This window comes from Lycorma delicatula, chromosome 3, assembly GCF_047948215.1.
Source record: "Lycorma delicatula isolate Av1 chromosome 3, ASM4794821v1, whole genome shotgun sequence".
Classification (NCBI taxonomy): Eukaryota; Metazoa; Arthropoda; class Insecta; order Hemiptera; family Fulgoridae; genus Lycorma; species Lycorma delicatula.
Genome location: NC_134457.1, coordinates 43,492,416 through 43,506,136, shown reverse-complemented (window position 1 = coordinate 43,506,136; position 13,721 = coordinate 43,492,416). Strand labels below are relative to the sequence as shown.

At 28.3% G+C, this 13,721-nt stretch overlaps 2 protein-coding genes across 3 annotated transcripts in view; one reads left to right on the top strand and one right to left on the bottom strand.

The window, feature by feature from the left end:
* Positions 1-6,050, bottom strand: part of LOC142321536 (glutathione S-transferase-like) — a 29,879-nt gene extending 23,829 nt beyond the window's left edge. Inside the window, exon 1 of one of the 2 annotated variants that reach the window (XM_075359696.1) lies at positions 5,892-6,050. The gene's annotated coding sequence lies outside the window, so the exon portion shown is untranslated. The remainder of the gene's footprint in view (positions 1-5,891) is intronic. The other variant, XM_075359697.1, reaches the window with a different exon arrangement.
* Positions 6,051-6,326: 276 nt separating this feature from the next.
* The window catches only part of LOC142321122 (uncharacterized), a 97,845-nt gene continuing 90,450 nt past the window's right edge, over positions 6,327-13,721 (top strand). Inside the window, exon 1 of the mRNA XM_075359113.1 lies at positions 6,327-6,370. Coding sequence (XP_075215228.1) covers positions 6,342-6,370 — 29 coding nt within the window. The 5' untranslated portion in view covers positions 6,327-6,341. The remainder of the gene's footprint in view (positions 6,371-13,721) is intronic.

The following is a 13,721-nucleotide window of genomic DNA, read 5'->3' as shown; positions in this document are numbered from 1 at the left end:
GAATTTTACACCAGTACACTACAAATAGTACCACTTTTTCCATGGACAGCTTGGTTTTTTCGAAAAAAGTTCCCATCACAGCAGACTTCTGCCAATAACACTTCACTCCATTAACATGGAGTTTGCATCAAAATATATAACTGTTCCTCCATTTCTTTATTTTTAAGCCTTTTATCACATTTTCCGCTCTGTCTTCAAATTCAATAATCCATGTGTCTCCACAAATTTAAAACCTCTGCTTTATTCCCAACAAAAGTATGTATAAAGCTGAAAATAAAAATATCACATCTGATACATGTGGCTAACATTTTTCTACACCAGGTGTAGCTTGTCCAAGCTGAGTATATAATATTATTCGATTAAAGACAGTATGCATATCATATGACTATTATTTATTCCAATCAATAAACAAATTCATGTATTATATTTATTAGTTACTTATTTAATCCTAAGTTTATATATTATTAAATTAATAATTTAATTTTTTTTAGATACTGAAATAGATATGTTATGAAATATTATGCAGAGTAATCAACTGTTACTGATTAGTGTTTAGGCCAAATTATTACAGTTAATAGTTTAGTAACTGCATATAATATCAAAGCCAAACAAGCACAAGATTGATGTCTGCTGTTTATTCTACACTCTTCGTCCTTTGTTCTGGGAGTGGCAAACAACTGTACACTAGCCTAAGCAATGAGTCATAAATAAAAAAATTTGTTTATTCAGGTTTGTCTAACAGTCCAGTGTTTGACAGTTTTTTGCTCAGAACTCTTTTGGACAACTGATTGATGTGAAATTTAGACAATAATTATGGAATAATTTAAGGAAAAAAAGTTATGTAGTGTCGATGTATGCTTTTACCCTGGGGTGGATGCAGAACTCGATGGAGTAGTAAATTCTAAGCAAAAAATGTCAATACTTTCTGAGTTGTTTGTAATTGAGAATGTTGATTTTTCAATCAACCATTGAATGAATTTTCACGAATAACTCAAAAACCTTATCAAAAAATTATTATTAGCAAAGATGAACCTTATAAAATAATGAAGAAAATGATTTTTTTAATTTATTTCTGTAGATGCAATACGAACCAAATTATGCCTTGTTGAAGGTAACTTTTTGTTCACAGAAAACTGAAGTTGAATCTTTCAAGATAAATAATAGAAAATTTCTCAAGGAAAACTTATAGGATATTTTTCAAAGTACTTGAAAAAACCTTTAAAATTAGCTTTGGTAAAAGTTATTAGCATGATAACTAATGGAGTTATGATGAAAATAAGATGGTTGTCTCACTTTTTCGGAGAAAAATTTCAGCAATGAAACAAATGACTTTTCAATAAGAATTAGAATTAAATGAATTCCTTTTACAATTTACTTTATTTAAATACTAACAACATTTTCTATAAGTTTGACCGGTTTAGAATGCCTAGATTTGAAAAAAGGTTGATTCAAATTGAAATTTTTTAGAAATTTCTTAAAAAAGTTTATTTTTCACAATTCAAAAACTAACGTAAAAAATGCTAGAGTACAAAAAATTAGTTTTTTTTTTACTGAAAATTTTGTTTTTTTTTATTTCTGTAAAATAAAAATTGATTGTGATAACAGTTGTTATCAGTTTAAAAGTTAGAAGTTTGCACTTGAGTGCGAGGATTACCTTTCCCAAGCCATTTTAACTCGAAAATTAAAAAAACAAACGGTTCAAGGAATCTGAACTTTACATGCCTTGTAGTCCTTGAAATTCCCTGCAAAATGGTTTTTTGAGCGATTGGATAGGTTAAAAATTAAGGAAGTTATCCCATCTCGTTGAAAAACCAATTGTATTTTTTCGGTGAAATTTTCAGAGTATGAAAATTTTTATATTCTCAACAGTTTTGGAGCATTTGTGAATATATGTGAACACATATGATAGTATCTACATATATACAAATATACACTCATAACTGTGTACACACACACCATATTTATATATAGATAAAAGTATACGTAGGAGAAGAAAACTAACAGAGCATATCATAGGCGAACACCTGCTGATGGATGATAGAACTTTGTGTGCATAGATGTATATAGGTATATTATACATACCCAACAGGTTGGTCTAGTGGTGAACACGTCTTCCCAAATCAGCTGATTTTTAAGTCGAGAGTTCCAGCATTCAAGTCCTAGGAAAGTCAGTTATTTTTACATGGATTTGAATACTAGATCGTGGATACTGGTGTTCTTTGGTGGTTGGGTTTCAATTAACCTACCATCTCAGGAATGATCGAACTGAGACTGTACAAGATTACACTTCATTTACACTCATACATATCATCCTCTGAAGTATTATCTAAATGGTAGTTACCGGAGGATAAACAGGAAAAGAAAGAAGAAAGAACCCTTAAAATGTAATCATTTATGCTCATACATATCATCCTCATTCATCCTCTGAAGTATTATCTGAAAGGTAATTACCGGAGGCTAAACAGGAAAAAGAATGATATATTATACATGTGAATGTATATTTCTTTTATATGGATTGGTCGGTGCATTTCCAAAACCAAAAGAATAAACACGTGGTGGTAGTTTTTATTTTTAAGTAAATATGATGGTCAATTTTAATCATGAGGCCAGTTTGTAAGTTTTGGGATGTTACAATAAATTATAAATTACATTAATAACTGTAAAAAGTTTATAATTCATTATAAATGCACTATTAAAACATTTTAAGATGTTGAAAACAAAGTTTTTTTTTCATCATTAGGGTAGATTCTAAGGATTGCAAATTGTAACACATAAATTATGTTTCAGAAAATGGAACAATGTTTATTCTACACATTTAAATGATTTCGAGCTACAAAACTTACATCTATAATTTTAACTTTTTTTTTCATAAATGGTTAACGGTTGAATTATTGCAATAAACCATAAATTATATTATAATCAGTAAAGGGATTTTAATTCATTATTAATGGACCATTAAAAAAACTTCTCAAACTGTTGACAACTAATTTTTTTTTTAATTTCATGATAAGGGGTGGTTCTAAGGGTTGAAACATAGTAAAACATGATAAATTATATTCCACAACATAAAAGAATGTTTTTATTCTACATATTTAAACATAATTTCAACCTATGGTTTTTGAATTTTTTTTAACAAGGGGTAGTTTTCACCCCCAAAAAACAAAAAGCACACATCAGGAACATATAACTTTTGAAGCAGAGGGTTAGATAAGCTTAATTACAATTTTTATGAAAATCGATGTTGTGCGAAAGAATTCTGAGGTAATACTCTATTTTTACCATCAAACACTGGACTACAAATAACCAAACGATGTGTCGTTCTAAAAATTCAAATGAAACATTAAATCTCTATTTATACAAACTGTTCCTGATTCATTCAGAGACTAAGTTGTTTTTGTAAATGATTCCATTCTAATTTATACTGCATTTGCAGTTGCATGATATATATATTTTTTTATATTATAAATTAAATTATTACAAACAATAACAAGAATCATATGATTTTTGGGGGGGTAGTTATATTAACACTCAGGTTTCTTTTTAAAATTTAAATTTTTTTAAATAAATTCTCACTTTTTTTGTTACTCTTATTTAATGCATTTTTCTAATGTGAATGGTCAATCTAGTACCAGCCAGTTTCAACTCTTGAAAGTAGTTGAAATCTTAAGTGAAATTCTAAAAGCAATTTATCTGCGTTAAATTAGTAAATTATTATGGGCTCTATTCTTATGGTAGTGAATTGATTTTATTATTTTGCATATTATGTCTAATTTACATGGAAAAGACATTCACCACCAAGAGAAAGAAATTATACACAACATTTTTAATTACATAACAGGAGAAGCTGTAGTTGGAATGTCTGTTAGTGACCCCCAAAAAGTTGTAGAATGTGTTGCATGTGCCACAGGAATCTCAAAGGGAACGGTTTATTAAATTACTGGTGAAGTAGCTTCGGAAAAAAATTCAGTTTTCCTCACAAAGGAATAAAACACAAAAAGGAAGTAACAAACCTGGACAGTTTTTATCGGAATGCTATATGAGTGTATCGGAATGCTCGTACAATGTAAAGTGTTAAAAAATTTTATGTAACAGAAGACTGCTTGCCTTCTCCATGGAAACTTACTGCAAAACTAAAATTTAATGGGGTATTTAAAGTTAATGAGCCTTATATTTTAAGTTCTAAATGCAAACAGAAATGTTGGCAACCTTCAAATGCATTTGAGTGTTTTTCTGTGCCAATTTCAAAAGGAGAAAGGTTAATAATAATCCATCCTGGTGGTGAAATAGGATTCATTCCAAACTGCTTGACAGTATGGAAAGCCAAATCTTCCACAGGTGATATTCTCAGATGAACTGCAACATGTTTTTAAAGTGGATAAGAGAAAAATTAATGACTAACTTGCCAGTAAACAGTGTCATTTTAGATGCTTCTTATCACAATGCAAACGATAGACAAGCACCAAATTCAGCATCAACAAAAGAATCAATGATCGACTGGCTGCAGAATAACAACTTACCATTCCATGAAAATTTGATGAAAGTTCTGTGTATGAGACAATTAAAAAAAAATAAAGATCTGAAAACATATAAGATAGATAAGATATTGGAGGAGGGCAGGTTACATTTTATGCCTATCCCCATATCATCCCGACTTGAATCCCATTGAGATGATATGGGCATGGGTGACAAACCAGATCGCAGCCAAAAATGTACACTTTATGACAGCTGCAACAATGGAAATTTGTCATAAAAAGTTTGCAGAACTCTGTCGGTAACTGGATAAAATGTTAAAAATCAAAAACAAGCATCACAAGCTGCAAGGACCTCTACAACAACAAATTAATGTGTCACATCAATTTAGGAAACTATATATTTTATTATATGTTCAGGCTAGTAAAATATTTTTTTTCTGATGTATGTTGGTGTGTCCTCATTAAGTTTATCTTTAATCCTGGATCAATTTCCCAATATTTTTTCACTTTTTCTATAAAATGTTGATCCAAATTTATGATTCCCAATTTAGAAACAAAATAATTTTTAAATCTTAGTTACATATCTGATAAAAGTTATTACTTTCTAATCAGCAAACACTAAGCAAATATAATTTATTTAGTCTAAATAAATTTTATATGCTGCTTTCATATTTGGTAAGAAGGGCATTTGTTACAACTGAGAAAGAAATGTTATATTATTAATAGATCTACTTCGGAAAACTTAAAGGCACAATTTTTATTGAAAAAATGGCCAAATTTAAATTAAAATAAAAATTGATAATCATTTACAATTGCACAATGCCTACAAACTAGTATAGGATTAATATCAATTCCAAAATGGAAGGTTGAGTAAAAACTCAAACTTCAAAATTATTTTCATGAAAAAATGATTAAATTCATGTACAACATATTACAGACTAATATTTATATCAGCGTTATCTTTGTTTTGGGACAATCCCGTACAAAGAAGTATGGATATTCGTACAATCCGGCAATGTTTCTGTAGATTTTACAAACCGTTTTGAACGTCATCAAAACGGTTTGGTTAAAACGAATTACAAAATACTGAAGATACATGAAATATTGTTTTAAAAATATAGTAAATAAGGTTATAGCCTTCAATTACATTTTATTAAGTATTTAAAAAGGTTACGTAATAATAAATATAGATTTAAATGCTAAGCAGCAAGTATCAAATTAGAATGAATAATAACAATGTAAATAAACATGAATTAACAAATATGACGTTTACAAACAAACATTTGAACGCCAACACTGATGCCGGTAACGATAAGTAGAAAACCAGATAAATAAAATGAAATACAAAATTGAAGTTAAATACTATAAAGAAATAAATACGTTAAATAACTGATCTTTATATAAGAGAAACAATCTTACCAAGTTTTTCCAGTCACTTAATTCCTCACCAACCTAAGGACAAAATAATTAACACAAGAATTCGACGCAACTAACTTAAAACTATCAAAGCGCAGTCTTGCGGAATGTTTGAAGTCACGTAGACTGTTGTGTATCAGTTTGTACTATTCACGAAGACGTCACACTAGTGGAAGGGGAAAGGATGTTCAAATTACCAGATCCCTATTATGTAATAAAGTGCTGACAGATACAGTGTATATAAAAAAAAGTGAACTACAGTAATTGTATCTTATACCATACAGTATGTATACTTCGCAATACTTTGCGTATTTTGTTTATTTTTTAAAATCAAAATGTATGTACGAAAATTCTTGCATTTATCAATGAATTATGATGATTTAGAATATAAAATAAACTATTGTTTAATGCTAAATTAAATCTGTAACATAAATTTATGCGTGCAATTTCATAATGTTAAAGAAATTTAATTATTTATTAAGGTTGGATTGCATTACTGACATTAATTATAATAATACTGTTTTCAGATAAGCCATAAGTTAATAAAAATCTGGAATTAACTATCAGGCTTTAAACATTATTGCTAAAATACTTAACTATTATATGAACAATTGTAGTCATCTAATAATGGGTTTCTTCTACACAGTTTTGTCTTGTCAGTTTTGTTTTAAATAAATGTTTTATTCAGATCAGTACATAATACACATTTTATGAATAATATCAAGGTGGATAAATATGCTTCTCATAGAATAACTAAAGGAACTACTTCATCTTTTGAATGAAAAGATACAATCAGGTGTTTGCCAGGTTGAGAAAATTTATTAGCTTGCATCAAAAAATTAAATAAATAAACAATAGAATTGGTTAAAGTCTTTAACACTAAATAAAAATAATAAATGAAGTAATATTTATTCAAATACATAAAGGTAATAAATAAAATAGCAGTCTGCAAGCATTCATTTACTTACTAAAGTATATTTAGCATTTAATTACATGTTCAAATGAGGTTCCAAAAAAATGATGAAAAATCATTGAGTTTATTCTGTAATTTAAATGGTTTGTTATTTTGCTTTATTCCTAATAAAATGTTATTTTTATTTTAATAGCATTTTATTTTTCACTGTAAAATTTCCAAACTTAAAGTCTGTGTGAAAACTATTACTACTAGTATGAATAATTAAACAAATATTTATTTATAATTAAAAAAAAATATAAATTTTCTCATAATATTTTTATTTTTCAGTAGACAGTGATGAGTGTTATGCTGTTTGGAAGGCCTCAGCACACAGCCAATTTTCACCCAACCAGACCACTACTAGTACTTTCAATTTGCTCATACTTCTTTCCATTTTGACAATATCAGTCAGTTGAAATCACCTTCTTCCTCAAGCTGTGTCAACATCTAGAGACTTCATTAGATTACATTTTTTTACCTGGTACCCAATCAAATTTCTTTTTCTGTTCTTTATTACTTCAATAATTTTGCTTCATTCAGTCCTTGTTCATTTCTCTCTTTATCTGTCCATCTTGCTTCTAGTCTTTTACATTTTTTTCCAGTGTTCATGTTTCTGCTCTTAGAGTATCTTGCTCCTGATAAAACATTTTGACAATATTTTTCTTAGATCTGTATCCAGCTAATCATAAAGCAGTGCTTTTTTCATATTAAAAATCTATTTTATCTTTTCAATTCCTGTTTGAATTTCCTGACTACAATAAGAAATTTCAGTAACCTTGCTATCGAAATATTTGAAATTACTCACTCATTCTCTTTAATAGAGCTATTGCTGTTTTATTTGTTTTGTTCTTGTATTCTTATTTGTAAGGCCATGTTTTTAGTTTTCTTGATGTTTATTCTGAAATCAAATCTTTTATTTGTCGTATTTTTGTCCAAGTTAAAAAAATAAACATGAGTCCAAGAAGGGTAGCCAAAATTCTAGAACAGATTAAAAAATAGTATTTATATATAAAGTAGATATGGCATTGGTCAGGAAACTATAAATTAACAATTGCAGAATAGACAAACTTCCTTTATATTCACCTGGTACACAATCATTTCATGATTAAATTCATTGAATATTTCATTATTAAATTCTTTCCATTCCAGTTTGAGATATTTTAGCAAAACATGGATGCAACAGCAGAATGGTTATTTTCTCTTTTATGGTTAGAATTTGTATTAATTATATTTTAAAATGTTCTCTATAAATAACAATTTTTTTTTAGTTTAAACAATTAACTGCCTGCTGATTTTCAGTTTTGTAAGTAAATTATAACTTTTCATTATAATTTTTAAAACATTTAGGTGTTCATTGTTAACTGACATTACAAAGTGTTAGAAGTTTAAATTTGATATCCATGATTTAGTATATTTTAAAAACTGAAATATTTTTAAAAAGATAAAAAGCTGTCTTGGAAGTAAATGTTTCTGCAAATTTTATGTGTTTGAAAATGTACTGTAGTTAGTTTTTAAAAAATGTTAAATAAAAAACTTGGCATTTGTTAACAGTTGTGAGTGAATGGATTCAAACATACTAACCTCATAAAATTACATTTGCTTTTGTGTACTTCTTAGGAAGATTTAGCAAATGAATACTTGTAAGTCTTTACTATGTTTAGCTAGACAACTCTTTTTTAATAAGTTACATCTCACCGATGCTATCTAATTTTATTTACTCTTCCACATTATATGTTTATAATTTATATTTGTAGTAGTTCCTGGGTTTAATAATTAGGTATATGTATTATTTACACTTTTTTAGGTTTTTCTTTTAATGAAATTATTTTTAAATTCCTGTTTTAACTGCTTGTTTCTTTATTTATACATAAAACATTATATATATGCCTATATCTATAGTTTTTTTTAAATGGGGTTTTTAAGATCAAAAGATGAAACAAAAATCAATTCTTTGAATTGACCTAATTCATAATACGTGCAATAAACACAAATATAAAAAATATAAAACCTTTAAATATTATTAAAATTTATCTTACATTAAATTAATTAACTTTAGATTTACTTGGTAAATCGAAAGCTTAAACTATCAATTACTTTATACTGATACTTAACAATGTTGGATTGTCACTACCTGTTTATACAGTAGTACTCACTTCCTGGTTACTAATAATATAATAATATTATCAACCTTTTCAAATTTCTTATCTGAATGACTAAAAATAATTAATGAAGTATCATATTAACATGAAATAATTGAATCATTGTCATTCTTTCATGTGTTCATAAACTACAATATTTGTAATGAGATAACTCTCATTTTTATCTTTGTATAAAAACATATGTTTTATGAAAATAGTTACTGTATAAAGCCCATTAAATTTTTTGCTTTAAAATATTTGTTCCTATTTTTTATATGTTATAATATAAAACAGCTGCGATTGAAGAGGCCTGAGTCAAAGTTGCTTTCTTTTAAAGAAACGATGATATTAACCAATTTTTTTAAGGACATATTTTCACAAAGTGGATATCTACCCTCCCTTTCTATTGTCAGAACGTTTCTGTCACCTACATTATTTTCTTTCAACATATTGTTAAGATGTAGAATTTTATTTTATAATACTAAACAATGCCAAAGCAAACAGAGATATATAAACTACTTCTAAATTAATAGATATAAAAAAAAAAAAAAAAAATTCTTGTAATAAAGTGGAGAAGAAAAAAGATCCCTTTTGGCACACTAGAAGGCGGCGGTAGATTTCACCGGTGCTAAGTAGGGGATTAGAAAGATTCCATCTTAAAGTTAATAAAAACCTCAAATTTACTTAATACGACAATGGTTGCATGTGAAAAAAGTTTCACATGTTTAGCATACGAGAATCATCTTACAATTTCAGCAACATTTTGGTCATCCCTTGCTGTAACGGTAGGTTATATGTAAAACTGTTTCAGACAAAAGTGTTAGGTAATGTTTAGAGGACTAATGACCACTTTAAACTGATTTGATACTGTGCCTATTAAGGGAGGTATGATTCTTTTTTGTCTTAAAAACCCAATTTTTTCAAACTCCTGGGCCAATGTTTGGTGATATAAAAAAAATTTACTTAGATAAGTTTTAGGCCCATATCCAAAGAATAGTAGGAGGAACTTTAAACAAATTTGATATTTTATTTAATAAGAAAGTTATAGCGATTTTTTTTTTGTGTTGGTCATTCCTTGACGTAAGGTTTGGTCGTATGAAAAATTGATTCAAAGAAATGTTTTAGGTAATGTTTAGAGGACTAACGATCACTTTAAATCTATTCGATTCTGTGCCTATTAAGGGAGGTATGATTTTTTTGTCATGAAATCCCTATCCCCCCCCCCCCCCGAGCCAATGGTTGGTGATATCAAAAAACTTTATATAATAAGTTTTAGGTCCTTATCAAAAGAATAGTAGGAATTTTAAACGAATTCGATATTTTACTTAATAAGAAAGTTACGGCACTTATCGTGTCCACAAGAAAGTGAAATATATATATGTATACATAAACGTTTTAGCTGACGGTGGTTTTGGTGTCTGGGGGATGTGAAACGTGAAGATATGTCGAATTTTTCCGAATGTCGAATCATAGTACCCATTACAATAGATAGCTTTCTTATGCAATCTACCTAAAATAATACTGCAATCCTTAATATAAATAATAGAGATTAAAAATTGTAGTTTTATTTATATATATATATATATATATAAAACAATTTTCTACAAAATATACTTTTTCTTTCCTCTGTACGTAAATATCTATATATATAATATAATATTATTTCAGCCTTCACAAAGCACAGAATTAGAGAAACAGTCATACCATTAATATTTTACTCCAGCAAAGCAGTTTCGGAACTAAGCCCATCCTCATCGATATTTTTTATAAACTCTTAAACTGTTTACATTCACACAATAAAATTATTAGCTATTTACATTTTGTAAAATTGTTTGTTTAAAATAGAACATTTTTTAAACTTAAAAGATTTTTAAAAACGTTTAAAATAAATTTAGAACAAATATTTGTTCAGTCAAGAATAAAAAATTATTACATTCTTCTCGTTCATTCTTTTTTAATTTTTGACTGAATAAATATTTGTTCTAAATTTATTTTAAATGTTTTTAAAAATGTTTTAAATTTTTTTATTTTATTTTGCAATTAATACGAGAAAATTACAAAATGGCGGCAATTTTTATTTTTCAATCCGTTATATCCATAACTGATAAAATATAACTTTTATCAAAATTTATGTTACTGCTAAAATATTAAGCCTTTTATTTTGAACAAAATGACATTTTAGTTTCTGGAATTGGTTAACAAGTAGCCGAGTTATGGCAGAAAAATGATGATGTAATTCTGTGTCTGTTTTCATGTTCTCCACTTTACGTTCAATTCGATTAAATATTAATTGTTAATTCTAATATTGTAAATTAGTAACAGATTAAGTAATAATTTTCTCACAATAATAGACCTCATAATTAAAAAAATAAAACATGTACGTGTGAATAATCTTAAGTTAATTGTTGTAGAACATTAGGCATATGTAAAAAAAAATAAACAGTTAATAATTGTTAAAAGTTATAAGAGATTCAAAATGGAATAAGGTTCAAAATGTCCACCATTAGAGATTACACAAGTCTCCAATTTGTTTCTGAGAGATTGTCTTAACCGTTCAAAAATTCCGTGACTATTCCTAATTTCTTGAAATCTATTTTGGACTCTTTGTTGAAGATCCTCAATGTTGAGTATTGGGGCTGAATAAACAGTATGTTTCAAATGATCTCACAGGTAGAAATCAAGAGGGTTTAAGTTAGGTGATAGGGCAGGTCAGGGCACTGGACCTCTGTGGCCTATCCATTTTTTCATGGAAAGTTTCATGCAAGAAATCTAATACTAACTGACTGAAATGTGCTGGAGCTGCATTGTGGTGAAGCACGTATTTTCTCTTAATTTTAGAGATTCCAAAAACTGTAGAAGATTTTCGGCAAATGAGCAAGATAATTTTCTCCATTTAAATGATTTGGTAGAATGACAAAATCCAAAAGATAGTCATTAAAAATACCTGCCCGTATGTTCAGGAAAAACTTTTGTTGATGGCTACTTTAGAACGTACCATGACGATTCTTGTCGCTCCAAATTCACTGGTTGTGATAGTTTTGAACACCATCCCTGTTGAAAGAAGCTTGATTTTTACATTGCTAACATGATGAGCAGTAGTAATAGTCACTGTGTAAAATTATTCAAAAGTATAAATTATCAATTGTTTTATTATTATGCAATGTTAAATTTTATTGTGAGAAAATTACTTAATTTGAAACTAATTTATAATATTATATTTATCAATAAATAATAACAATTAACATTTAATTGAGTTGAATGTAAAGTGGATGACCCGAAAACAGATACAAAATTACAACATCAATTTTCTGCCATAACTCGGCTATTTGTTAACCGATTTAAAAATATAAAATGCCATCTTGTTAAAAATAAACTGCTTAATATTTTAGCAATAACATACATTTTGATAAAAGTTATATTTATGGAAATATAAGGATTGAAAAGTAAAAATTGCCGCCATTTTGTAATTTTCAAACGTATTTAAGTCCTGATTTTTGCATATTTTAAAACTTTATTCCAAAGATGCTTAAAAAATATTAATGGGATTCCTTTATCTGAACTTGAGATATAAATTTAATATCTCAAGTTTTAAATTTAACAAATTTTAAAAATTTTGTTATTTTTAAAAATAACAAAATGGTGGACAGTGGGAGAATGAAGGAGAAATTGCCATTTTTCCTAAGAATATTTTTTGTTTTGTTTTACAAGTAGAATCCAAAAAAGTATAGCCAGCCCACCATTTTAGAAAGACTCAGTGTATATCTACAGCATAATCAAACATTATACAACCTTATTTTTTACTGTGGTAACCAGTTGTATTGCAGGAAAGGAGCTGTTGTGGAATCTAATCTTGACTTGGATTGGTTGTGTGTGATTCACTGTTTTTCTGCCATTGCTACCAGTTGCTGTTTAGTAACTATAAAAGTAAAACATGTGGGTAGTCCTCGTTATGTTTTCCTTGCTGTTCAAAATGACAACTGTTTAAGTAGAGATTCAGATTTAAATTTTGTCAGAAACTTGGTGACACACAAGTAGAGACAATAAGGAAGTTTCAAACAGATTTTGATGGTCAAGCTGTGGGTGTTACACAAAGTGACATCACCATTTCCAAGAAGGCCAAACATCTTTTGAAAGTAATGAACAATCTGGTAGACCTTGTTGCATCAGCAAAAATCCTGAAAAATCAAACAAGTTTGACAGATGTTGTGAATGATTGTTGAATATCAATTAGAGAGCTTAAAGATGAAATAAATTTTTTATTAGACTTGTTGCAATTGATTTTAACAGATCTCAGGATGTGGTGCATAGCAATAAAATTGTCCCAAAACTTCTCACTCATGAACAAAAGGAAAACTGACTGAAAGTTGTGAAAAATATGCTGGAATGTATTAAAAGTGATCCTGATTTTATGAAAAAATAACTGGAGATGAAACTTGGGTCTATGACTATGATTCTGAGACAAAGGCACAATCATGCCATTTGAAAATAACAAGTTCTCTATGGGAAAAGAAAGCCAAGCAATCTCAAAGTAAACTCAAGGTCATGCTGGCAGACATTTTTGATTATCAAGACATGGTTCATCACGAAAATTCCTCACAAGGACAAACTGTAAAGAGTACTATATAATGTTCTTCATCTGCTAAGAGACACTGCTTGATGCGCAAGACCATAACTTTGGGAAAATGGCTGTTGTAAAATTCATCATGACAACACTCCAGCTCATCCATTACAACTTATCCG